General features: G+C 45.1%; 2 protein-coding genes across 32 annotated transcripts in view; one reads left to right on the top strand and one right to left on the bottom strand.

The window, feature by feature from the left end:
* Positions 1-13423, top strand: part of LOC105484099 (WNK lysine deficient protein kinase 1) — a 156732-nt gene extending 143309 nt beyond the window's left edge. For 5 of the 23 annotated variants that reach the window (XM_071070663.1, XM_071070659.1, XM_071070669.1 and 2 more), the window contains 7 exons: positions 149-351; positions 2462-2656; positions 3547-3639; positions 6410-6451; positions 8287-8313; positions 9824-10011; positions 10458-10849. In XM_071070663.1, the coding sequence (XP_070926764.1) occupies positions 149-351; positions 2462-2656; positions 3547-3639; positions 6410-6451; positions 8287-8313; positions 9824-10011; positions 10458-10775 (1066 nt within the window). In that variant the 3' untranslated portion in view covers positions 10776-10849. Of the gene's footprint in view, positions 1-148; positions 352-2461; positions 2657-3546; positions 3640-6409; positions 6452-8286; positions 8314-9823; positions 10012-10457 lie in introns of all 23 variants that reach the window. The other 18 variants (XM_071070677.1, XM_071070676.1, XM_071070675.1 and 15 more) reach the window with 11 other exon arrangements.
* LOC105484098 (RAD52 homolog, DNA repair protein) overlaps positions 13048-27617 on the bottom strand; it is a 37291-nt gene continuing 22721 nt past the window's right edge. For 7 of the 9 annotated variants that reach the window (XM_011745318.3, XM_011745316.3, XM_011745314.3 and 4 more), the window contains 6 exons: positions 26430-26505; positions 18539-18720; positions 18239-18378; positions 16337-16441; positions 15801-16028; positions 13048-15380 (listed from right to left, as the gene is read on the bottom strand). In XM_011745318.3, the coding sequence (XP_011743620.1) occupies positions 15319-15380; positions 15801-16028; positions 16337-16441; positions 18239-18378; positions 18539-18720; positions 26430-26505 (793 nt within the window). In that variant the 3' untranslated portion in view covers positions 13048-15318. Of the gene's footprint in view, positions 15381-15800; positions 16029-16316; positions 16442-18238; positions 18379-18538; positions 18721-26429; positions 26506-27617 lie in introns of those variants that run through there. The other 2 variants (XR_011608465.1, XM_071070683.1) reach the window with 2 other exon arrangements.

The following is a 27617-nucleotide window of genomic DNA, read 5'->3' as shown; positions in this document are numbered from 1 at the left end:
AAACTGTAATCTCATGGTAGTACATTTAGGGAAAATGTTCATTAGTAACTAGTACATACTTGAAAGCAGGTTTAGGAATATGCTGTTAATTCTTGTTTGAATGAAGAGGATTATGGTATTTTGAATTATGTTTGGTTATCTTTCATAGACATCTTAAAGAGATTCAGGACCTGCAGAGTCGCCAGAAGCATGAAATTGAATCTTTGTATACCAAACTGGGCAAGGTGCCCCCTGCTGTTATTATTCCCCCAGCTGCTCCCCTTTCAGGGAGAAGACGACGACCCACTAAAAGCAAAGGCAGCAAATCTAGTCGAAGCAGTTCCTTGGGGAATAAAAGCCCCCAGCTTTCAGGTAAAAAGCCATGGACTAGGTCAGCCACAGCTGTCCTAATCTTTTGTTTCTGTCTCCATCTGTATGTGACCTGCTGAACGTTTGTTATTTTTGTTAAATTTCAAAGGAATTTGGCTCTCCTGATATTTTTGCTTCCTTGACTGCTAGACTTACATTTATTGTACCTCTTTTTGAGCTTATACAAGTAGACTTAGTGAATACAATGGCTTATTCCATTATAATCCATATTGCTATCTACTGGTAATCTTTATTTATGGTTATTCTTAAGGATAGACATTTAGCTTTGCCTGTTAACTCATATAACTCACATTTAACCAAACTCTTGGCAGTTGGAAGAAAATACATTATTCTCTGTTCAGTAAAACTTGGGTGGATTCTTTCTTTTAATGGATGACTTAGTCATAATTGTAACTTAGATTAATGTAATTGTCATATAGATATTTGTGTGTATGTCTAATTGGTAACTTCTTGATGATTAAGGTTTTTATTTCATTTATGTTGGGTTAAAGAACTTGCTGGTCATTGATCAGGCACGGTGGCTCACGCCTGGAATCCCAGAACTTTGGGAGGCCGAGGCAGGTGGATCATGAGGTCAGGAGATTGAGACCATCCTGACTAACACGGTGAAACCCCGTCTCTACTAAAAATACAAAAAATTAGCTGGGCATGGTGGCGGGTGCCTGTAGTCCCAGCTACTCGGGAGGCTGAGGCAGGAGAATGGCGTGAACCCGGGAGGCGGAGCTTGCAGTGAGCCGAGATCACGCCACTGCACTCCAGCCTGGGAGACAGAGCGAGACTCCGTCTCAAAAAAAAAAAAAAAAAAAAAAAAAGAACTTGCTAGTCATTAAAATCAAAGAAATAGTTAAGTCATACTCTTTTGTAATAGAATATATACATATTCTATTATATAATTATCCATTATATATTTTTATATATATATATAGTAATGGAATTTATTTATTTATTTATTTTAAGAGACAGGGCCTCACTCTGTTGCCGACTAGAGTGTAGTAGTGTGATCATAGCACACAACACAACAGCCTCAAACTGCTAGGCCCAGGTGGTCCTCCTACCTTAGCTTCCTGAGTAGCTGGGATTACAGGCACATACTACCATGCCCCGCTAACTTTGAATTATTTTTTGAGACAGAGTCCCACTCTGTTGCCCAGGCTGGAGTGCAGTGGCACGATCTCGGCTCACTGCATTCTCTGCCTCCCAGTTTCAAGTGATCCTCCTGCCTCAGCCTCCCTAGTAGCTGGGATTACAGGCACATATCACCATGCCTGGCTAATTTTTGTATTTTTGTATTTTTAGTAGAGATGGGGTTTCCCACGTTGACCAGGCTGGTCTTGAACTCCTGACTCAGGTGATCGACCTGTCTTGGCCTCCCAAAGTGCTGGGATTACAGGCGTGAGCCATCGTGCCCGGCCCTGGACTGTATTTTAATTGGGATAGAGAGTTTCTAATCCTTTGGTGAAATTATGGTAGTGTTAACACAATTAGTTGAAAAGTAAAAGAAGGTTAAAATACATTAAAAAGCAGTTGCAAACTTCTTAGCAGTTCCGTTCTCTGGAAGGGTTCACAGATACCCAAATCTAGCACATTAGGACCAGGTCATGCAGTCCATTAGTAGAGATGTGATTGTAAGAGAAATCGGCTAATTTCTGATCTGATCCAAATCAGATCTTTTTTTTGTTTTTGAGACAGAGTCGGCAGTGGGGCAACCTCCAACTCCCGGGTTCAAGCAATTCTCGTTCCTCAGCCTCCCAAGTAGTTGGGATTATAGGCGTGTACCACCACACCTGGCTAATTTTTGTATTTTTAGTAGAGATCGGGTTGCACTATGTTGGCCAGGCTGGTCTCAAACTTCTGGCCTCAAGTGATCCGGCCGCCTCAGCCTCCCAAAGTGCGGATTATAGGCATGAGCCACTATGCCCAGCCTACGTATTGATTCTTAGTGTCATTCCTCACTTCTCCCGTTAGTGAGGACTTTGTTCTTCTCATCATAGCTTTTGACCCACCATCCATCACTCAGTGGAACAAACCAAATGTGTAAGAACAGTGCCTAATGTGAGTACATGTTTCCTCATGCCACTTTATCTTTTGGCAGGTAACCTGTCTGGTCAGAGTGCAGCTTCAGTCTTGCACCCCCAGCAGACCCTCCACCCTCCTGGCAACATCCCAGAGTCCGGGCAGAATCAGCTGTTACAGCCCCTTAAGCCATCTCCCTCCAGTGACAACCTCTATTCAGCCTTCACCAGTGATGGTGCCATTTCAGTACCAAGCCTTTCTGCTCCAGGTCAAGGTAACAAAGCCACCATCATCGCCAAAAACAATAAAATGGAGATGTTGCCATACCTGGGACAACAGCCTGTTAAGGCGGATTGGGAGACTAGCTGACCAGAACACAGCCTGTGTGTTGTACACTTAAGAATCTTTGGGTGAAAGGGAAGTGGAGTGACAATGAGACTCAGTGGGCTCATTGCTCCCATTAGGTGAAATTACTTTTTTTCAAGGAGTTACAGTGAAAAGTTACATCTGTGTGACCTGTATGACTCGCTCATGTGGGATTTGGAACTTAACGCTGTAATATTAGGCTGAGATTTCCTGGATGAAATTCTAAGGTGTTTTAGCAGTTTCTGAAAGCTAATGCATTTTCTTAGCCATTGTAGAATTTTGTTACTTTTAAGTATGGGAGTGGCATACTAAAATGAATAACCATACAATTCAGTTTTTTATCCATAATCTACTTTCCAAATATAGCTCTGTTTATTAATGATTGCTGAAAAAATTCCTGCAGAGGAAAGAGCTTCTAGCCATATTAGAACAAGAAATGAAAAGACTTGGGCATCTGGGTGAGAAGAATAAAAAAATATAGGTACTGGCTTATGTGCCTTTGCCACAGTTTCACAGAAATTAGAGATTAGTCTCTTCACAGGAAGAATGCACTCGATTGGCAAGGAGGGCAAACTAGCTAGCATTATTTCAACTAAGAAAAGCTTCCGCATTTTGCAGATGGGTAGAATTAAGACCTAATATTTCATCTCTTACATATCTGACCTTCCCCCAGAAGCTTGTTCTTCTGTGTGCCATCTTAGTGCATTTCACCACTCCAGCCTCAAGTTTCTAACATCTTGTAGTTGTGTTCTGTCTCTTCTCCTCTCTCTGTTCTTCCCTGTTTTTCCCCTCTCACAGGCTGTGCGAAGTTTAACTGTGCATCTGAACAGGTGACATTCAAACCTGGTGGCAGGAGGACCCGATTTCTGAGTACGCCCTGCTTGGCTCTTTGTGTGTAACACCTTTACTCCTTCCTTGTCCTTGTTTTTCTGCTGCTTGGATCTGATGTTTCACGCAGTCCATTTTCATTTGTCTCTTTTTGTATATCATCTACTCAGTGGCTTGGCTGAATTAGTTACCCTCAGAAGTTTGGGCCCCCACATTATGATTAAAAAAAAAAGTCAAAATGACAAGTTTCTACAAATTTCAATGTAACTTTCTGGTAGAAGTGCTTCTTCATAGATCTGTGACAGAGAGTAGATGTGGTATCTAGGCAGTAGATTGCTGGGTCACTTAGAATAATGAAGACTGAACTCCACAGTCATAGTCAGTGCTCTCTCTCTGCCCTAGCATTACAAATGACAGAAATCAGCCAGACACCAGACACGGTGGCTTACACTTATAATCCCAGCCCTTTGGGAGGCTGAGGCGGGAAGATTGCTTGAGGCCAGGAGCTCGAGACCAACCTGGGCTCTTAAAAAAAAAAAAAAAAAAAAAAGCCTGGCGTGGTGGTGTGCATGTATAGTCCCAGCTACCCAGGAGGCTGAGGCGGGAGGATTACCACCTTGAGACCAGGAGGTTGAGACTGCAGTGAGCCATGATTGTGCCACTGCACCCCAGCCTGAGCAACAGAGCAAGACTCCATCTCAAAGAAACGAAACGAAATGACAGAAAGCATTTTGACCATTGATGCTCTTAGATCCTGGCAGCAGGTAAAAATTATGTACCATTTTTTTCCATTCTTTGTCAGAGTAGATTGAAATCTTTTTTTTCTTCTCAATTAAGCCTAAGCATCTACTAGTTGAAAAGATGCTAGAATCTCTTGATTGGATCATTCCACCACTACTGTCCTCTAACCCCATAAAATCAAAAAAAGGGGTTTTTAGTTTGGTTATTCCGATAAAGCACTTAGTCTGATAAAGACCAAAGCCCAGCAACTGCAAGTGAAAATTATCCTTTTAACAGGATTTCTGGGATTTCCCAGCTTTCTACTTAAAAACAAGGCACAACAGCAGGTCACCCCATCTTTCCCATATGTGAAATGATGATGCCAGTGTCCTAGGGCCATCGTACAAATCAAGTTAAGATCATATACAGAGAAACAGGTAGCACTTGAAAAGCACTTGTGATTTCTTTCTGATTAGTCAGTGCCTACCTGGCACATAATAGTCAGTAACTGTTCGTTGAAGAAAAGTTTAAAACAAAAACATAGTTCAAGTAGAAAAACCGTGTTATAATTTGGATAAAGATCTTCTCTGTTCAGGCCTCAAACTTCTGATGTGATTATTGAAGTGCTTTTTAAATGCATGTGCTCAGGCCATCACTGATTCTGAGTATGGGTCAGAGGTCCTCGGGCCTCTTCATGGTGGGAAGAATTTACACCTCCCTTTGTTCTCTGTAGTGACCACATTTAAAGCAAAGTACATAACACATTTAACTTCCATTTCCCTCACACAGTTGTAATCCTTCTAGCACCCCTATTCTTTTTACCTGCATTAGTAATGGATTGCAGGTAAAAAGACCGCCTTTTTACTTTTACTGACTTCCCCCACATTCACTAGTCCCAGGCTATTTAACAAAGAAGTGGGTGGAAGGCATTACCCAATTCGATAGTTTTCCAGGCATGTGTGGTTTTTTTTTTTTTTTTGAGGACTCAGATCAATAATTCTTCTGGTCACACTTTCCTGGACTGTGCATATTAGCACTTTGACAGTTGAATAAGCATTTAATTTGCTTGTCCACCTAGAAAGTTGCAAGGACATTAACAGTAGGAGCTGAGTATTTTTAAAGTAGAATGTGACATGTCAGGCCTATGGTCTACAGCCTGAAGTGCCTGAGAGGGAAGAAAGAGAACCAAAGCTTCTGTTTCTGAAATATAATGTGACAAATACCACTTTAATTAAATTCCATAAATTCTCATCCCACTTTTAAAGGTAGGTGGTATTACCCTTGTTGTTCAAATGAAACTGGTCAGAAATATTGAATCTTGTCACTTCCCTTTGGGTGTAAAATGAAAGGCCCTACATCTTTTGAAGTCACGTCAGGGTACATCATGTAAGCCTGGTGAACAAATCCCAAGAGACAGACTTGAACTATGGAAATGAAACAGGTACTTGAAAGAGTAGGGACTTTACTAGCTTGAGTTGTATTATTCTATGCTCTCAAAATAGATAATGGTTTGGAAGCACGGCTTGGCTTACTGCTATATTTATGTTCAGAGGTTGCTTGTTTTCCACGTACTTTTAAAAATTATTCTGGAAGGGAAGGGGTTAGTATATATATCTAGGATGTGGAAATATAGCCAATGTAAATGAACTTAAAACCGTAACAGTGATACTATCAGTCTACTATGGTGGGATTGCTAATGCATTTAATTGAGTGCTTTTTAACAGCCCAGCTGGAGAAACAGGAAGTGGGACAGGATCAGTGGAAACGCTGCTTGGGTATTTGAAATTCAAGCAGTGAGACCTGAGAGACTGGAGTTCCTCTCCAATTCCAGAACCTCTATGCAGGGCATTACTCTTTTAGATACAGAGAGTGGGTGTAGAAACCCAACATCTGTCAGCCAGGTAACACAGCTCATCAGATAATCACGTTAAGGCTAACAGCCAGTTAGAAACATTCTGTAGAACTATATCTATTCAAGGGCTACCAGGTCCTACCTATCTGTCTCCCCTCCTGCTTTCTCTTGCTGGGCGTTTGTGTGCTGTTTGGAGATTCTAAATATTTTACACTGATGTTTCTTTATCTTTAACACATTGCTTCTCTCTTTGTGCTTCAGGGAAGATGGTGAAAAAAGTCTGTCCTTGCAACCAGCTCTGTAGTAATTATCTTTTCTGTTATTTTTGGTCCTTGATTGCAAAGCCTGTTAACCACGAGTTCTTTCAACTCTGCAGTCTCATAGCTCCCTGATTCCTAACTTCCATCTAGCTCTGTATCCTATTCTAATAGATATTTAACATGCTTAATTGAGGAACCATCTCATAGTCGGTGCCCTCAGTGATAACCCCATGTGAACCTAGCTTGTGACAGACATGAATTGGTAATGGCCATGGATGTGTACAGGGAGATCAGGGATGCCTAGGTTCCTACGGGAGAGCGATCCTTTAGTCAAGCAAATATGTGCCGGGCAGTGTTATTACCCCAACTGGAAACTCAGCAGTGATGAAAGCATGTGAAAATCCATGCCCTCCCATTGTTCACATTGAAGTGGGAGATGTGTGCTAGATTGATGAGGAGAAAAACACCACTTACTAGAGTTTGTCTTCTTAGACCGTGGCTTCTCATATTTTAATGAGAAGGCCACTTACAGTGTTCTAGGTAGGGTCAACAGGGAAATTCTGTACTTGGGATGCTGGGCTGTAAGTTATGGTTCATAATAGGTTATTGTTACTAGGATCTGGTGATGTGGGAGTAGGGGAAATGTATTATAATGGCAGGAGGAAAATTTAAAAATGAATCTTGGGGGTAAGTCTGTACTACTTATTAGGGCTTTTCAGAAGAACTAAAAAAGGTTAAGAAGTTAGCATATTCTCTCAAAGGCCTTTCTACAGCTTTTATAGTCAAGTCTCGTCTTCTTAGGAGTTAATTTCTGGTTAGAAAAGGATGGGTTTGTTTCATTCTTTAATGAGAGGACTGTATACAGCAGCCAGAATGTGAAGGTTTATGGTTGACTCTTCCTCATGACTTCTCTTTCCTCATGGGAAGAGACTCCTGTGTTAGGTAATGTAGGTTAAAATGAAAAGTGAAATTTGGTTCTAAAGGGGCCTCGTAGCATCAGGGGCAACAGACTAGCATCAGACAGAGAGGTGTGTCTCCCAGCATGAGCTCTGTGTGGATAAGCAATGGTCATGTCTCCTGAGCTTCTTGTATTTAGCTTTTGACAGCCCTGCTCCCCTGTGATTATTTGTTTTTTGTTTTGATTGTCTCTCACATCAAGCTCACCAAGCAATAATTGTTCAAACAGGATGACAATCCCCCATGCATGTTCGCTTGCTTTCTAGATTGAGTCACTCACTGTCATGACTGCCCATCCTCATTGCCTGTGCTTCCCACTTCACCTCTCTCTCACATTTGCTGTTCATGGAAGTCTGTTTTCTGTGCTTTAATACTTCTCCACTTGAGTTTCCTGTACTGTAGGGGAACTTACTCTTCCCTTCACACTGTATGTGCAATAGCAATCCCCTTGTGGCTCCAGCAGACACCAAGAAGTGAGCTGACACTCACACTGCAGTAGTTCCACGTCTTGCCATAGTGGTAGGAAGCATGTGACCTTCCTCACTCTGCAGCTTCACCTCGGAATTAGCTGTTACTCCAGCCCAGACATGCTCGTGTGTGCCATTCCCCAGGTGGTAGGATATAAGCTTGACTGGAGACGAGTGATGGTCAGTAACAGGCTTTTAAGTGGCAGGGTTGTGTTAGGTGTGCTGCTGTGACCTGGTGCCGCTTTGACCTGGAAAGCAGGAAAATGCATGCACTGACTCACCCCCAGCGTTACTTGGGTGCCTTTAAGGACTAGTGGTTCACAACTGACTTTAGTAGCTTTTATTTATTCTGTAACGTGAGATCTGGTAAGACAGTGGGGGGTAAGGAAAATAGACAAGACCATGACTCTTCTTTCCCTCTTCCCCAAAACGTGCCTCTTCGAATAATCTTCAGTGTGCCCTCCAGCAGAGCCGAAATCAGGCAGGACATAGACTCCTTCTTCCTTTCTCATCAAACCGTAGAAATAGAATTCCTTCATCATAACCGCAAAGCTTCCTCCTCCCCTTTGCACCCTGCCTCAGCTGCATTTTCTTGTCGCTTCTACATGGGAGTGCTTGCTGTTCTGGGAAGAGTGGGGAGAAGCAGTGGGAATCCTTTAGCCAATTGAAACTGAGGTCATCTTCAGGAAAACCATGTCTTCCTGAAGCTGAAAGATTCGGGCACACCATATAGTCCTTTCCTCGTGAATAATCTTGTTTTTTACTCACGGGAAATTGGAAGAGGCTAACCCCTCCCAAATTTATGTTTGTAAAATCATGTTTATGGGTCCAGGTGAAAAACTCTTCTGAACACAGCATGCTACTTCTGTTATTACTTCTCTCTATTTAAAGAATGGCTAGGCTGAGCATGGTGGCTCACACCTGTAATCCCAGCTCTTTGGGAGGCTGACATGGCAGGATTGCCTGAGCCCAGCAGTTCCTAAGCAACATATGGAGATTCTGTCTATATAAAAAATTAAAAAATTAACTGGGTGTGTTAGTGCATACGTCTAGTCCCAAGCTACTTGGGAGGCTGAGGCAGGAGGAGCTTGAGACTGCAGTGAGACGTGATTGTGCTGCTGTATCCAGCCTGGGTGACAGAAAAAGAAGAGACCCTTCCTTAAAAAAAAAAAAAAAAAAAAAAAGCCAGGCATGGTGGCTCACGTCTGTAATCCCAGCACTTTGGGAGGCCAAGGCGGGCAGATCACCTGAGGTCAGGAGTTTGAGACCAGTCTGGCCAACATGGCAAAACCTTATCTCTACTAAAATACAAAAATTAGCTGGGCATGGTGGCACACACCTGCAATCCCAGCTACTCTGGAGGCTGAGACAGGAGAATCACTTGAACCCGGGAGGCAGGGGTTGCAGTTAGCTGAGATCGTACCACTGCACTCCAGCCTGGGTAACAGAGTGAGACTCCATCTGGAAAAAAAAAAAAAAAAGGGCTAAAGAATGTGGCAATGTCCACATGGTTTGGAAACCCACCTTCTCCTTAGCCAAGCATCTTTTCCTACTCCTACTTTAACCCTGCCCAGTGCACTCTTTTACCCTGCATTCTGCAAAATTCCAGAGCAACTAGCCTTGCTGATCGTATTACACCTCCATCAGCATCATGTCGTCAGCATCATGTCGTCGGGGACAGCGTGCTGGCGAGCAGCTCCAGTTCTCAGGTGCTTTGTGAATGGACTGAAAGAGGCCCCGCCTGTGTACCTACCGTCATCCTGAGTTGTTCAGCGTTAGCAGCAGCTACTGAAGAGAAACTGTTTTCATCACCCTATTATACCAAAACAAATGGCTAAACAAAACCTTGGAATCTTCCCTTCTTGCATGGCTTCCCAATTCATCCTCTCCCCATTCCGTGGCTTGCCATTCATCATCCCGTGAAGTTTTCCCTCTTCCCGAAATTGTAACCTAGGCTTCTTTTAATGCTTGTATTCTGTTGCTTATAATAGGGACCAGCAGCACAAACACTGTTGGGGCAACAGTGAACAGCCAAGCCGCCCAAGCTCAGCCTCCTGCCATGACGTCCAGCCGGAAGGGCACATTCACAGATGACTTGCACAAGTTGGTAGACAACTGGGCCCGAGATGCCATGATTCTCTCAGGCAGGAGAGGAAGCAAAGGGCACATGAATTATGAGGTAAGTCTCTCTTCTGCCGTGGAGAATCCGTAACACACACCTGAATTGAGGTGATATAAACAACTAGGCTGCTGCTTAACGTCTTACACCATGACCTTCTTCAGTAGCTCATGAATTTTAACACTTTAGAAAAACAGGGCAAAAATCCTCCAGGTACCCTTTTATTTTTCCTTCCCTGAATTCCTAACCTCTTACTGGTCGGCTCAACTTTTTCTTCTTCGTTTTTCCTTCGTCATCCTGAACTACACACACACACACACATGCACATGACGTCCCTCCCCTCTCATCAGGATTATTTTCACCCTTACTTGGTAAATATAAAGAGCCAATAAATACTACAGAAGACTTTTGCTGTATCTTACAGGATTAGACTAGAAGTGTATGTTAGCGCCACACATTTTATACCCGTGGCCCACACCACACTTGACATGTGGTTTTGTTTTCAGGGCCCTGGAATGGCAAGGAAGTTCTCTGCACCCGGGCAACTGTGCATCTCCATGACCTCGAACCTGGGTGGCTCTGCCCCCATCTCTGCAGCATCAGCTACCTCTCTAGGTCACTTCACCAAGTCTATGTGCCCCCCACAGCAGTATGGCTTTCCAGCTACCCCATTTGGCGCCCAGTGGAGTGGGACGGGTGGCCCCGCACCACAGCCGATTGGCCAGTTCCAACCTGTGGGAACTGCCTCCTTGCAGAATTTCAACATCAGCAATTTGCAGAAATCCATCAGCAACCCCCCAGGCTCCAACCTGCGGACCACGTAGACCTAGAGACGTTAGCCCAATAGATCTGGGGGCAGGAGATGGAATGCGGGGGGTGGGTGGGGGGTGGGAAGTAGCCTGTGTACTAACTACTAGTGCTGCATTTAACTGGTTATTTCTTGCCAGAAGGGAATGTTTTTCATACTGCATTGAGCCCTCAGAGTGGAGAGTCTCCCCCGCTCCAGTTACTGGAGTGGGAGAGGAAGGAAAGAACAGCTTTTTTGTAAAGGGGCAGCTTCAGACCATGCTTTCCTGTTTATCTATACTCAGTAATGAGGATGAGGGCTAGGAAAGTCTTGTTCATAAGGAAGCCAGAGAACGCAACGTAAAATCCAACCCATCTGTACTTCCGAGTGGGTGGGGCTCATGCCCCGAATCCCTCACTCCCTCAAGAATCTGAACCACAAGAGACAAAAACAACCTACTGGGCTCTCTCCTACCCTGCCCTCCTCCCTTTTTTTTACCCCTCTTTTTTATTTTGTTTTTCTTTGCTCTTTTAGAACCCAGTGAAAAATACCAGGGGACTGGGGTGCAACTCTTTCTTATGATAGGTCATTAGTGCTTTAAGCAAAAGATATTAGCAGCTTTGACTGCAGCATTAGCAATTAGGAAAAAAAAAAATTAAGTTCCCTGCGGACATGTAACTTTGCCATCAGTTTTGATGTGGAAACACTGTGATATATAAAATGTTGTTGGACAACAGTAGTTTTAAGAGTAAAATATGAAACGTTTAAAAAGTTCCAAAAAAAGCTAGCTCTGTCCTTTACTTATTGAGACACTTTAACTTTTTCCTTTGTATTTCCATTGTATTAGATGAATAAATGTGAATGTAAAATTGTATAAATTACTGTACTTGAATACTTCTGTTTCCCAGTGTTGCTTGCTGGACATTTTAGTGCCTTGGACTTCTATTGCTTCTGCCATTAGCATCAACTTATCAGACCCCAGATCAATAAAGGGCATGTGGAAGGAAATCTTAGGTCCATGTGACCCCAGCAGTCCAGCAGTGGTTATGCCAAAGGGAAATTGAAAAAGTATTTTTTTAAGTCCTTCAACAACTTTGTCTAGAGCAGGTGTAAGATGAGTAGGGTGGGAGGTTAAGTTGGCATCAGTGGTTAAAAACAGAAAGTTCTGTTTCAGGAATAGTGAGGAGGGGGTGTTGTAACAAAATTGGGCAACTGAAAAGAATGGTGTGTGCTGGGTGAAAGACAGACTGAAGAATGAGGAAACAAACTTGTTTTGAAGATACGTGAAGCCTGGCCAGTGACTGTCATATAAACCTTTCTTACTTGAGCTAGGCTTGAACAGACGTGACCTAGAAGAAACTGAACATAAAGAGAAGGGGGTGGGGGCTAGTTTTCAAGTTGGGGAACCTGATAGTGAAAAGTCACAGATGGAGAAAGTTGCTCTCAGAAAAACTGTTTGGATTGCTTTCCTTTGTTGCACATGTGCCATGCATTTCTCAGCTTGGGGTACTATGTTTTGTGGAAAGTGAATCTTTCCACATCTGAATCTTTCCACGTCTGAATTACTCATTGTAGGAAAGAATACTTATTTCTACTCGTTTCCTTTATGATGTCCACATGGTTGCAGGATCATCATCTATTGTGCCACCTTTATTTCTAGAAGTACAGCTAATATGTTCACATTTTCAAATAAATATTCCCCGTAAGTAATAACTGCAACCAATCAGTGTTATTTAGTGCTATGCCTACTTGTAATGGGTAGTTATTATTTTCAGAGCTTTCCGGAAATACTGTCCTAATTGGCTATGTTTAGGATCTTTGTTATCTCTGAAGACAGACAAAGAAGCTAGGACTCTTATTTTGGGGTGCTTATTGACTCTTAGTTGGGAAACTGAAAATATTTCCAACCTTTTACCCACGTCAATGGCATATTCCGGAAATCACCACCACCACCACCACCACCACAGAAAGAGGCTGGAGGCTCCCGTGCCCTGTTCATTCCTTAAGGGCCCTGCTTCCCTTATGAAGTTGGTCTATGGCCCTAAATATGCAAATGAGAGCCGAAGGGTTTTAAAAGGTAGAAAGGAAAAGGGCAGGGGCTTCAACCCCTGCTGTAAAACGACTGACTTATTTATTCTCTGCTTCCATTTCTTGTGGAGTGAGTAAGGATAGAACCAAGAAGGGGCTGAGTAGCTGAGAAAGGGGCCACCCAAGAGTGGAACACACTTTATACCAGAGGAGCAGGGAGCCTCATGCGGCACATTCTCATTGGTTCTTTGGGTTTAATAATTTTGACATCTTTTCACTCATGCACAAAAAGTCAGAACTGGTTTTATTTACTGTTGATTTCATCCTCCTGTGGATGAAATAACTGAAGCCTAGAGGAATGAACTAGTGCTACTGAACTGTTTAAATTATTTTTGTGTTAATAGTACACTTTGAGTATCTTTTTCCACATTAAAAACTTTCTGAATTATAAATGTTTTCCTTCCATTATTTAACAATGTACACTGTTTAAAGATAAAAATTCAAACTTCGGGGGTTTCCCAGCAGCCGTTAATTGTACATTTTGCACTAACTCTGGGTGTTGCGCTTCTTGTAAGATTGCGCTTTGTGCTTCAGTTTGTTACCTTTGTAGACTTATTTAATGAAACCATTCAAATAAACCAAACTTGCTTTTGTTGAGCTGTGGGGTTTCATTTCCAGAAAATTCCTTCACATTCTCATTGGCACTATTTTGAGTTAAGTGCAATTGATAACTGGATTCCTAATTCCTGGGAGCTCTTTTGCTGCCTCTTCATCTTCCAAAGGAATAGAAATGGTCGGCTGCCGGCTAGTACTTTCAGACTTCCTTATCTCAGGTTCACAGCTTCCCAAATGGGTCTGTGAGCCAAAAAATAAGAAGTCACTGCTTCAAGATTAGGCACAGCCAAGCCCCAAAATAGGTCTAAAAAAAAATTAAAGTGGCTGGATGCGGTGACTCATGCCTGTGAGTCCAGCACTTTTGGAGGCCGAGGCATGCAGATCACTTGAGGTCAGGAGTTTGAGACCAGCCTAGTCAACATGGAGAAACCCCGTCTCCTCTACTAAAAATACAAAAATTAGCCGGGCGTCTTGGTGGGTGCCTGTAATCCCAGCTACTCGGGAGCCTAAGGCAGGAGAATCACTTGAATCCCGGGAGGCGGAGGTTGCAGTGAGCTGAGATCGCGCCACTGCACTCCAGCCTGGACTACAGAGCCAGACACCCTCGCGAAAAAAAAAAAATAAGTAAAATTGCAAACTTCATTATTTGGGGGGAAGAATTATGAAACATCTGAACACTGTGAAAAGCCAATTTATGGTCAAGGTGGGTTACATCTCACATCTGAAATGGGGAAGTAGAAACAGTTGTGTTTGAGTATCCCCCTAATCGAAATGCTCCGAGATCCGAAAATTTCTGAGCACTGACATGATGCCAGAAGTGGGAAATTCCACACGTGACCTCGTGTGACAAGTCGCAAAGCACCAGGCAGACAAGCTTCTTCAGTGACCCTAAGAGGAAAAAAAACACCCAGTCCCCTTCAGCTGCAGTATCTCTTACACACAAGCGTTGTTTCATGCAAAAACTGTGTGTGTGAGGTACATATGAAACAGGTGAAGTCCCATCCCCAAGGTCTCACTATGTATATACAAATATTCAAAAAATGCACAATTCTGGTTTCAAGCATTTCAGGTAAGGGGCTATGCAATATATAAATATTCTGTTTTGTTATAAGGTATACGACTTGCTTTCTCAAAAATGCCTTTTCTGGCCACAGTGGCTCACACCAGTAATCCCTGTATTTCATAAGGCAGAGGTGGGAGAATCACTTGAGCCCAGGAGGTTGAGCTGTGTTTGCACCACTGAACTCCAGTCCGGGCAACACAGCAAGACTCTGTCTCAAAACCAACCAAACAAAAAAGCCTTTTTTCTTGGTCTTAGATGATTATTTCCTTCCTTAGGAAAAAAATGTCAGTCTTGAAGTCTTGAAAGAATGCAGGATTGTAATGTCGTAAACCCATAAATTAGAGTTTATATTAAATGAAGACTGTAACCTGGATCGATACGAAGTAGTAAAAGCACTACTCCAACCTTTTTCCTGCCGTGATCGACAGTGTGTCATGTGGACAACATTAAAGGCATGGACCCTAAAGGAAAGAAGGCAGATGTTATGCAAAACAACTGAATGTAGGCAATTGCTGAGGCAGGTGCTTAGGACCAAGTCTGGCCTGTATTGCTTGAGGGCAGGGAGCCATTGGTGATTCCTAAAATGTCCATCTGTATTAATATAATAGTTTAGTAATAAATAGTGGGAAGCCTCACAAGCCAAAGAAAAGCTATTTCATCTGTCCTGAGCCTCTCCCTACCCGAGTGGCAGACCAGCTTTCCAAAAGTGCTCAGCTCTACCTGCAGTGCACTCAGATCCTCTTGGTAAGGTTCAGAATGAAGCAAGATAAATCGCAATCAAGTTCGTTGTCCAGGAGAGATGAACAATTTCATGACGAAAAAGCAGTTTTCCAAAGTCCCTTTGTGACAGTCCAGTCGCGTGGCTGCGCCTCAGTTAAGATGGATCGTATTTCCTTTTCTTCATGTCCTGGCTCTTCCTATGAGATTCCCAGTTTCCTGCAGAAGACAAAATGGCTTAAATGTAGCTGCCATGATTTTAAAATAAACTGACAGCTAATGATTTCTGGATTATATTAATGATCCTAATCTAGACTAAGCCCAGGAAGGAGAATTACTGTTAGGAGGAAGGCAGATGATTCTCCTCGACCACGTGGCGTCGTGCTCACGACAGACCTGCTGCTGGTCGCGCCTCCGCTTCCTGCTATTATCAGGAGCTGGAAAGGGCTGCACCTGCAGTCAGGAGCCCAGAGGAAAAGTTCTGGCTCTGAAACAATTATCTTCTACGTGTGGCGCCTTCTCTAATAGAAGCTCCCTGTTCTATCAAACTTCAAATGAAATGTCATCCTTCCTCAAAAATTCCCAGAATTAAAGCTGGGACCTCCCTTTAATTTTTGTGCCTAAACACCTCTCTGCTACCTGTTACGCGCTGGTCGGTGCTGTAAGTCTGGAGGTCCCAAGATCCAGATTTTGCTTGTGGTTTCTGGTGGCAAAGGCTGTGTGGAGTCCTGTCCTGGGTCACCATCTGGTGGTTCAGGGCTAGTGTGTCAGCGGTCTGGGCTGGGTCTGCTCTAGAAGAGGGCTTGGCCACACCATCCCCGGCATCTGGAGTCACAGCCCACTTTTCAGAGTTGTCTTCAAGAGTCTCTACAGAGGTCAAGGGAAAGGGTGTCATCAGCAAATAATGAAATATTCTCAAAGAAAGCACTGGAAAAACTGGCCATCAGAAATTCCATGTCTTGAGTACCTTCTGAAAGTTTTTGGAATTTCTCTCCCCTCCCCCTCAAAGCACACTTCCCTTCGGTTAGGACGAAAGAGAAACTGGACATGTGCCATCAGCCAGAACCCCTCAACGAAAACCCACGGAAATGAGGACTTCCGTGCTGCCTAAAAGGTATTCTGTGGCTGCTAAAAACATACAGCACAGTAGCTTACAAGCATTTCAAGGTATTTACTGATTAATTCTTGAGTCACTCCTGCAAGGAAGTCTTTCTCCGGGAGTGGTTCTGAGACGGCGGTTACAGGAGTGCTGTGCGTCAGAGGAGGGGCCGCAGGCGCCGCTACGGTTCAGAGGAGAGAAAGGACAAGTCATAATCACATCACTACATGGGATTTCAGAGCTGAGTCCACTCCCCTCTCGTCAGGGGACACACTCTCAGGACAACACCGCTTCGGGCTGCACTGCCTCAGCCAGTAAAAAGAACTTCGGATTCCCGAGTCCCAGTCCCACCTACAGATCTGTCTGTGGTTTGAATTCTTCTCACCAGTGGGAAAGACAAGTTTCTTTTCTCTTTTCATAGCAAAAGTAAAAGGGTTCTTACAGGCCATCTAGTCCAGTGTCTGGCTTGCTTGTTACAGCCATAACCCTTGCTCAAACAACATCTTAAACTAAAATCTGACCAGGCGCAGGGGCTCACCCTGTAACCCCAGGACTTTGGGAGGCCAAGGTGGAAGGATCACTTGAAACCAGGAGTTCCAGACCCCACCTCTACAAAAAACAAAATATTAGTGGGTGTGGAGCATGCACTGGTAGTCCCAGCTACTCAGGAGCTGAGGAAGGAGGATCACTTGAGCCCAGGAAGGTCGAGGCTGCAGGGAACCCTGATCCCACCACTGTACTCCAGGCTGAGCGACAGAGCAAGACCCTGTCTGAAAACAAACCAACAAAATCTTAAGCCAAAACCTGATGTGTGAAATGGATTAAAATAACAATGGCTCACGTTGTCTGCCAAGGGGCAGGAAAGGCCTGGAGGGCAGCTTCCTCCACAGTCTACCCGGGAGCCTCTGCAATGGTTGAGAAGCTAAACATCTAGAATCACTCTCGGTAAGGACATCCACGGGACAGGAAGTGGTTCTGTTTGAGTTTTTATGTTAATTTCAGCCTGTGAGTGCTGAGGGGCACATCAGTGAACAACCATGGAGCGAGTCCTCTGAATCTTCTTCACGATTCCTAGGGAAAAACTGGGCAAGAGCTCGAGGGATCTGGGACAAGGCTTCTCTCTGTTTCCACTCTGAGTAAGGATTACCTGCCCCTGGACAGGCAGGAGAGAACAGGAGGGGAGACAGAGAAGGAAGAGAGGAAGGCATCTGTATCACTGTTCCCACTGAACCTGGACTCCGAAATAGACTAAAGTTGATAAACCATCTGCCAAAGGTTCCTGTTATTCTCAACCCCAATTCTGCCTTGTATTTGAAGACATCTCAGAAACAAGGCTTGCTTTTTTTTTTTTTTTTTTTTTTTTTTGAGGCCAGGTCTCCTCCACTGTGTCGCCCAGACTGGAGTGCAGTGGCACGATCCTGGCTCACTGCAACCTCTGCCTTCTGGATTCAAGCAATTCTCCTGCCTCAGCCTCCCGAGTAGGGGGGACCACAGGCATGCGCCACCACACCTGGCTAATTTTTATGTATTTTTGGTAGAGATGGGGTTTCGCCATGATGGCCAGGCTGGTGTCAAACTCCTGACCTCAAGTGATCCGCCCACCTTGGCCTCCCAAAGTGCTGGGATTACAGATGTGAGCAACCCCGGCCAAGGCTTTCTAATGTAGAGATGGCCAAAGTATTTGAAGCCAAAAAAATTATTTACCCTGAAATTTCTAATTCTAGAAGATTTTATCAATGCCCATTTAGTTCCATGGGGGAAAAAAAAAAATCACTGTCTTTAGAAATGGGAAAATGTATGGCAGATTTAAATATCTGAATTTCCTGGGCTCATCTCTCCTGCGTGTGGCATGAGAGAAGTCCCAGCGAGGCCTGGTTTGGAGCCGGCCACAGGGTTACTGGCAGAGAATCAGGCGACCCTGCGGCCAGACTTCCTCCTGCAGGCACCTCCCAGGGCTCTGCTCCCCCCTCTCACACACCCTCACTCTTCTCAGCGGACGGCCTGGAGACGTGAACGTGCTGCTTCTCCATCCGCTCCCGGAACTGCTGCTGCAGCTGCTTTTGCCGGAGCTTCCGCTGGTACGTGGCCTCGCTCTCCACGGTGGATGAAGTCAGGCCTCTGCGTGAGAGGACCAACGGTGAGAGGAGCCCCGAGTCACAGCCATGGCTCCTGGGAGCACGCACACGGCTGGCTGGCTGGCTCTGAAGGAGGAGGTGGAGGCAGCCCCAATGACACAGGAAGGGGCCGAGAGGAAAGGAAGGGGCCTTGGGCCGCATACCGGGAGCTGCAGTCCTTGTCGCCCTGTATCACAACATGGCTTGGTCTGGAAGGGGAGGTCACCTCCTGTAGTTGTGGGTGTCCCAGGGCCATGTTCGGTCGGCAGCTGTTATATCTTGCCTCTTCCACAGATGGTTCAAAATCTTGTCTCTTCGCTTTAGTTAAATCCACTTCAAGAGGCAACTAGTAAGGAAAGAAAGAGGAGAAAAAAAATTCCTTCAATGGGCTCTTGGCCTCCGCTGCTTCTCCCTGACTCACAGGTATAGATTCCTGGAGAATCGCATTTGATATCCTCCATCCACTGCGCCTTCTAGGTCCTGCTGAGGCAAAGGATCTACAACTTCCAAGTAGTACTACGAGAAGGAGAAGCCAAACAATTTCATGTTTTATTTATAGCCTTCTGTGTTAGTGAAGTTTTGATAAAAAGGAATCCTTCTTTGGTTTTGCCTTAGGGCAGATGTTCTGTAAAATCAAACTGGAATCTTTCCTCGGCAGCTGGGTCTGTCTGTGCTGCCTCCTTGTCCTTGTTCCACGGAAGTGAGCGCACACGGTTCTGCGGAGGTCTGCACCGTCTCACCCCTTTCTGCCGGGGCCACCCCTGGAAAGAGCACTTGTCACTGAGGCAGCCTCGGGTACGCTGTGGCATCACGAAGGACCCTTCAGACAACAGAGGGAAGAACACCCGGGAGGCACGGACGTCGGCTGCCAGCCAAGGCTGCAAGGAATCTTCCAGGACGGGGCTGGTCCTGCATCTCATCAACATGAGAACGGACACTCCTGTGCTGCGTGGCACAGGGCAAATGATTTCATTTCCACACTGATTCCTACAGAAATCCAGAATACTTTTACTTGGGAAAACATCTCTCAATTCATAAAACTGATGCTGATGGAATAATTATTTGAATATGAGGGATTAAGATGATTACATTTGACCTGAAAATGAAAATTATAGTGTAGATTTCATATCTACATTGAAAGATAAATGAGTAGTTTAAAAAGAAATGAGCTTTGGCCAGGCACGGTGGCTCATGCCTGTAATCCCAGCACTTTGGCAAGCCAAGGCAGATCACTCGAGTCCAGGAGTTCAAGACCAGCCTGGCCAACACGGCAAAAATACAAAAATACAAAAAAAAATTGAAGGAGCTCCTGGGTAACAGCCCGTCTCTACTAAAAATACAAAAAATTAAAAAATAAAAAAATTAGCTGGGCACGGTGGCACACACCAGCGACTCGGGAGGCTGAGCAGGAGAATCGCCTGAACCCGGGAGGTAGAGCTTGCAGCGAGCTGAGATCGCACCACTGCACTCCAGCCTGGGCGATGGAGCAAGACTGTCTCAAAAAAAAGAAATGAGCTTTGAAAACTCTTTTGAAAGACTGTCAATACCAAGTGCTGTCAAAGATACGGAACAACTGGAACTTACACAAGGCCACGTGGGGTGTGAATTAACACAGCCACACAGGAACATGGGAAGAACCTGCTAAAACTAAACATGTACCTATCTTCTCACCCAATGATTCCCAACAAAAAATGAGCGTGAATGTACAGCAGAAGAATGCCAACAGCAGCTCCATTCACAACATCCAAAGCTACACAGACCAAAATGTCTACTAGGAAAGGACTAGAAAAGTAAATTGCCACATACTCATGCAAAAGAAAATGATACAGCAATGCAACTGCTGCACGCACCATGAACGAACCTCACAACCATGCTGAATTCAAGTAAGATACAAAGAGTTCAAACTGTAGGATTGCAAAAAAGTACATAACAATAAAAACAAATTTGTGGCTTTGTTTTTTGTTTGTTTGTTTTTGAGAGAGGGTCTCGCTCTGTGGCCCAGGCTGGAGTGCAGTGGCGTAGTCACAGCTCACTGCAGCCTGGGCCTCCTAGGCTCAAACGATTCTCCCAGCTCAGCCTTCCAAGTAGCTGGGACCACCAGGCCCAGCTAATTTTTATTTTTATTTTGTAGAGACAGGGTCCCACTATGTTGTCCTGGCTGGTCTCCAACTCCTGGGCTCAAGCCATCCTTCCTCCTCAGCCTCTCCAAGTGGTGGGATTACAGGAGTGAGTCGCCACACCCGCCAATCTGTGTTGTTAAAAGTGGTTTGCTCAGTAGTGAGAAGGAGGGCAGGGGATGGCAATGACTGCAAGGAACACGGCTGGGCCTTCTAGGTACTGGCAGTGTCCTATCTTGATTCAGATGTTGGCTATGTGGATATGTTTGGTTTGAAAATTCATCAAGCAGAGCATGGATGATACGTGCACTTGTCTACATGTCTACATGTTCTTTTTAATACTTTGGTCAATTTTCTTAAAATATAAACTGTACAATTCCACTTACAGTACAATTCCATTTGTGAACTTTACATACATAAAGTTCAAAAACAGGAAAAAATCTATGAAAGTCAGAATAGAAGACAGGACAGTAGTTACTTTTGAAAAAAAGAAAGCAAGGCAGTGACTAGAAGAGGGCAAAATGGGGCTTCAGGGCTGCTGGTAAAGCTCTGTTTCCCTATCCAGGAGGTGAATAGCTGTGCTCACTTATGAAATGGTGGCTCATGCCTGTAATCCCAACACTTTGGGAAGCTGAGGCAGGTGGATCACTTGAGGTCAGGAGTTCGAGACCACCTTGGCCACCATGGTGAAACCCCATTTCTACTAAAACTACAAAAATTAGCCAGGCGTGGTGGTGGGCGCCTATAATCCCAGTTACTTGGGAGGCTAAGGCTGGAGAATGGTTTGAACCCACGAGGCAGAGGTTGCCGTGATTGCACTCCAGCCTCAGTGACAAGAGTGAAACTCTGTCTCAACAAAAAAAAAAAAAAAAAGAGAAATTTGGGGCCAGGCTCAGTGGCTTATACCTGTAATCCCAGCACTTTGGGAGGACAAGGCAGGTGGATTGATCACTTGAGCCCAGGAGTTTGAGACCAGCCTGGCCAACACAGCAAAACACTGCTCTACTAAAAATACAAAACATTAGTTGGGCACGTGGCGGGTGCCTGTAGTCCAGCTACTCAGGAGGCTGAGGCACGAGAATCACTTGAACCTGGGAGGCAGAGGTTGCCGTGAGCCAAGATACCACCACCACACTCTAGCCTGGGCGACAGAGCAAGGCTCTGTCTAGAACAAATAAATAAATACATAATTAGGGCTGGGTGCGGTGGCTCACGCCTGTAATCCCATCACCTTGGGAGGCCGAGGTGGGCAGATCACCTGAGGTCGGGAGTTTGAGATCAGCCTGACCAACTTGGTGAAACTCTGTCTCTACAAAATAGAAAAAATTAGCTGGGCACGGTGGCACACACCTGTAGCCCCAGTTAGTTGGGAGGCTGAGGTAGAAGAATTGCCTGAACCTGGGAGGCAGAGATTGCAGTGAGCTGAGATCACACAATTGCACTGCAGCCTGGGCAACCAGAAGTCTCAAAAAAAAGAAAAGAAAAATTAGCCGGGCATGGTAGCACACGCCTGTAGTTCCAGCTACTCGGGAGGCTGAGGCAGGAGAACTGCTTCAACCCGGGAGGCAGAGGTTGCAGTGAGCCAAGATCACACCACTGCACTCCAGCCTGGGCAGCAGAGCAAGACTCTGTCTCAAAAAACAAAAAACTGTTATAAGAGAAGAGGATATTATATAATGATAAGAATGTCAGCCGGGCGCAGTGGCTCACGCCTATAATCCCAGCACTTTGGGAGGCCAAGGCGGGCAGATCACAAGGTCAGGAGATCGAGACCATCCTGGCTAACACGGTGAAACCCCGTCTCTACTAAAAATACACAAAATTAGCAGGGCATGGTGGTGGGCGCCTGTAGTCCCAGCTACTCAGGAGGCTGAGGTGGGAGAATGGCGTGAACCCGGGAGGCGGAGCTTGCCGTGAGCCGAGATTGCGCCGCTGCACTCCAGCCTGGGCGACAGAGCCAGACTCCATCTCAAAAAAAAAAAAAAAAAAAGAATGTCAATTCACCAAGAAGATATAACAATTATAAATATTTATGCACCAAACACCAGAGGTCCTAAATATATGAAGCAAACTTTGATAGGATTGTAAGGTGAAATAAAAGCAACACCATAATAGTAGGAGACTTCACTACCCAACTTTCAATAATGGATAAAACAACCAAACAAAAGATGAATAAGGCAATAGAGTACTTGAACAATACTATAGGCCAACTGGACCTAACAGTCATATATATAACATTCCACCCACCAACAGCAGAAAATACATTCTTTGCAAGTACACATGCAACATTCTCCAAGACAGACCACATGTCAGGCCACAAAAACCAGTCCTAACAAATTCAAGATGGAAATCATATAAAGTATCTTTTCAGTCACAACGGAATCAAACTAGAAATCAACAGCAAAAAGAGAACTGGAAAATCCACGAATCAGTAGAAATTAACCACCACACTTAAAGTCAAAGGAAATGTAACAAGGAAACTTAGAAGAATTCCTTGAGACAAATGCATACCACAACACAACACAACACACCAAAAGCATACAACACAACATACCAAACTTCTGGGGTGCAGTGAAAAGTCTTAAGAGGGAAGTTACGCACACATTTTTCAAAAAAAAGGAGATCTCAAATCTATGTTATACCTCAAAGAACTAGAAAAAAAAGCTATACCCAAAGTTAGCAGAAGAAAGGAAATTCTAAAAGGATGAGAGCAGACATCAGTGAAAGAGAGAGTACAAAAACAATACGAAAAAGCTCCATAAAAATCGGAGTCAGGCCACATGTGGCTGCTCACGCCTGTTATCCCAGCATTTGGGAGGCCGAGGCAGGTGGATCACTTGAGGCCAGGGGTTTGAGACCAGCCTGGGCAACACGGTAAAATTTTCTGTATTCTCCGCCTGGCATGGTGGCGGGCGCCTATAGTCCCAGCTACTTGGGAGGCTGAGACAGTAAAATTATTTGAACCCAGAGGCGGAGGTTGTGGTGGGCCAAGATTATGCCACTGTACTCCAGCCTGGGCAACAGAGTGAGGCTCCGTCTCAAAAAAGAAAATATGGTCAACATCACTAATCATCAGGGGTATGCAACTCATAATCACAATAAAATATCACACCCATTAGGATGGCTACTCAAAAAAAAAAAAAAAAAAAAAAAAAAAGCCAAAAACTCAGAAAATAACACGTGCTGGTTAGGGTTTAGAAAAACCTGAACTCATGTGCACTGCTGGTGGAATTGTCAAATGAGGCAACCGCTATGAAAATCGGTATGGCAGCTCCTCAAAAACTGAAAAATAGGATTACATACGACCAGCAATCCCCTTCAGAATATGTCTAAAAGAATTGAAAACAGGATCTCAAAGAGGGTTACACACCCACATTCACAGCAGCATTATTCACAATAGCCAAGAGGTTGAAAGTAACCCAAATGTCCCTCGACAAATGAACAAACTGTGGTCTGTACGATGGAACAGTCAGCCCTAAAAAGAAGGGAATTCTGATACACGGATGCATTAATGCTAAGTGAAATAAGCCAGTCACAAAAAGACAAACATTATGCGATTCCATTTATATGAGGTATCCAGAGTAGATAAATTCATAGAAACAGGAAACAGACACATACACCTATAATCTCAGCACTGAAGGAGGCTGAGTGGGAGGATCGCTTGCGGCCAGGAGTTTGAGACTAGCCAGGGAAATAGCAAAACTCCACGTCCACAAAAGAAATTTATTTTATTTTTATTTTATTATTATTATTTTGAGACAGAATCTCACTCTGTCTCCCAGGCTGGAGTACAGTGGCACGATCTCGGCTCACTGCAGCTTCCACCTCCCAGATTCAAGCAATTCTCATGCCCCAGCCTCTGGAAGACCTGGAATTACAGGCAGGCTGACCACCATGCCCAGCTAATTTTTGTATTTTTTCTTTTTTTTTTTTCTTTTGAGATGGAGTCTCACTGTGTTGCCCAGGCTGGAGTGCAGTGGCGCAATCTCAGCTCACCACAACCTCCACCTCCCGGGCTCACACCATTCTCCTGCCTCAGCCTCCTGAGTAGCTGGGACTACAGGCATCCGCCACCACGCCCGGCTAATTTTTTGTATTTTTAGTAGAGACGGGGTTTCACTGTATTGGCCAGGATGGTCTCGACCTCCTGACCTCGTGATCTGCCCGCCTCGGCCTCCCAAAGTGCTGGGATTACAGGCGTGAGCCACTGCGCCCGGCCGTATTTTTTAGTAGAGACAGGGTTTCACCATTTGGCCAGGGTGGTCTCGAACTCCTGGGCTCAAGGGATCTGACCACCTCGGCCTCCCAAAGTGTGGGATGACAGGCAGGAGCCACAGCGCCCAGCCTAATTTTTTATAAAAGAAAAAAAAAAAAAAATCAAGACCAGCCTCGGCAACACAGTAAGAGCTCATCACTTAAAAAAAAAAAGTTAATCAGCTGCGTCCAGGTGCAGTGGCCCATGCTGTAATCCCAGCGCTTTGGGAGGCCAAGGCAGGAGGATCACATGAGCCCAGTAGTTCAAGACCAGCCCAGAGAAATTGTGTCTCTACAAAAAAATATAGTAATTGTTTAAAAAATAAAGCAGCTACGTGTGGTGGCACATACCTGTAGTCCACGCCACTTTAGAGGCTGAGGCAGGAGGATCCAGGAGGATCCCTTGGGCCCAGGAGTTCAAGGATGCAGTGAATTAGGATTGCACTCCTGCATTCCAGCCTGGGTGACAGAGCAAGACCTCATCTTTCATAAAATAAAAAAAAAAAAAAAGAAAGAAAGTGGAAGTAGTTACAAGCGTCTGGGAATAGGGGGAAATGTGCAGTTCTTGTTTTATGCGTATAGAGTCTTAGTTCTGCAGATCAATTTCACAACAATGTGAATACACTTAACACTACTCAACCATACACTAAAAATAGTTAACATGTGATGTGTTTTACTACAATTTAAAAAAAGAAAAGGCCGGGTGCAGTGGCTCACGCCTGTCATCCCAGAACTTTGGGAGGCCCAGGCAGGCGGATCACTTGAGGTCAGAAGTTCAAGACCAGCCTGGTCAACAGGGAGAAACCCCATCTACTAAAAATACAAAAATTAGCCGGGCGTGGTGGCGGGCGCCTGTAGTCCCAACTGCTCGGGAGGCTGAGGCAGGAGAATGGTGTGAACCCGGGAGGCGGAGCTTGCAGTGAGCCGAGATCGCACCACTGCACTCCAGCCTGGGCAACAGAGCGAGACTCCGTCTCAAAAAAAAAAAAAAATGCCTAACAAAATATTAGCAAACTGAATCCAATCATGTTTACAAATGATTGTTTAAAGGAGTTTGTACAGATGCCCAGAGACACACACCTTGTGGGTCTCCGTGAGGAAAAGAATCCCTCAGGCACAGGATGGAAATGCTGCCGTGGGGGGTGACATGGCAGGGACCTCGGAGCGCAGATGAGGCAGGAGGAACACTCCAGAAGCTACTCATCGCAAGTCAGGTGTGACTCAGGGCTGCCCGGCCACAGACCCCATTCTCCAAAGGCAAATGCTCAGATCACGTGATAGGTACTGACAGAAATAATGGACGTCTAAATCTTAATGACACGAGAACTAAGGAAAACAATGAAGGCTCAGCGGCGAGGCTGGGAGTGTGTGGGAAGGAGAGCGGTGCTGCAGAGGGCTGTGTGCTCGCTCTGAGGCTTCACAGACTACCCCCAGCCACAGTTCTCTACCTACACGTCACACAAATGCTCCAGATCTCACATTCCTGTCAAATGATGTGATTTTTAAAAAAGTAAACTGCTGTGATTAGTTCCTGCTAGCTCTAACATTCGAAATCTGAAATAAACATTCCAGACCCTCTGAACAGCTGAGTCCTCACTTCTCCTCGCATCCTCCAAGCACTCAACTCACGACACAGAGGAGTTTGCTGCGTGATCCGCACTGCACCCATCCATGTCTGACGTACCTGGCGTGGAAGCTTATTTAGTGATCTCAGGTAGTCTTTGTCCAGAACACAGTTTCCAAGCGCATTTCCAAAACTCCTAAGGGCAAGAGGGAAAAAAAGTGAACCAGGGTTAAGAATTGTTACACGTACAATACAAAAAAAAAAAAAAAAAAAAAAAAAAAAAAAAAAAAAGAATTGTTACACGTGAATATCAGAGAACAGACGTACAACTTTGTACAGGTGGCTTCTCAGGTGCAGCGGAGAAAATGGACCCCACCATGTGTTCCCCGTTGACGTCGGGTAAGCATCCGGCACGTTCCCGCACTGTTAGCTTCTGAGAATACCGCAGTGAGGACAAGACACAAACCCCTGCCCTCACAGAGACGATGAGCATGAGAAGACTGAGGCACCATTCACAAAACCCAGCAGCCACCCCCTGATACCGAGAACAAACTGCAGAGCGTTTTCCTTTTTTTTTCCAAAGAATGCTCCAATTTCCCAGCGGGAGGAGGCGACACACACTTGGAGACTGGGGCTCAAGGGCACAACCTTCCATGAGCAAAGTTCTTAACTTGGGGTCTGCGGACTCCCCCACAGAATTCACAGGTTTTTCGGGTTCAATTCACTTCAATTCTCAAAGACACAGATATGGTTTCGTGGTTATTCCCTCCCAATTCCGTGCTGGAGCACGGCCTCCCATGCCGGAGGCACGGCCTGGTGGGAAGCACTGGATCCTGGGGCTGGATTCCTCACCGACAGCTTAGTGCCACCCCCTTGGTGTTGAGTGACTTCTCACTCAGTTCACGAGAGATCTGGTGGTTGGAGTGTGGGGCTGGGCATGACGGCTCATGCCTGTAATCCTGGCACTTTGGGACGCACAAGGCAGGAGGATGACTTGAGTCCAGGAGTTTCAGACTGGCCTAGGCAACATAGGGAGCCCCTGTCTCTACAAAAAAAAAAAAATTTTTTTTTTTTTTTTTTTTTTTGAGACGGAGTCTTGCTCTGTCGCCGAGACTGGAGTGCAGGGGCCGGATCTCGGCTCACTGCAAGCTCCGCCTCCCGGGTTTACGCCATTCTCCTGCCTCAGCCTCCCGAGTAGCTGGGACTACAGGCACCCGCCACCTCGCCCGGCTATTTTTTTGTATTTTTTTACTAGAGACGGGGTTTCACCAGGTTAGCCAGGATGGTCTCGATCTCCTGACCTCATGA

Source organism: Macaca nemestrina, chromosome 10 (assembly GCF_043159975.1).
Source record: "Macaca nemestrina isolate mMacNem1 chromosome 10, mMacNem.hap1, whole genome shotgun sequence".
Taxonomy (NCBI): Eukaryota; Metazoa; Chordata; class Mammalia; order Primates; family Cercopithecidae; genus Macaca; species Macaca nemestrina.
The sequence above is the reverse complement of the archived record's forward strand: the minus strand, read 5'-3'. Positions and strand labels throughout refer to the sequence as shown.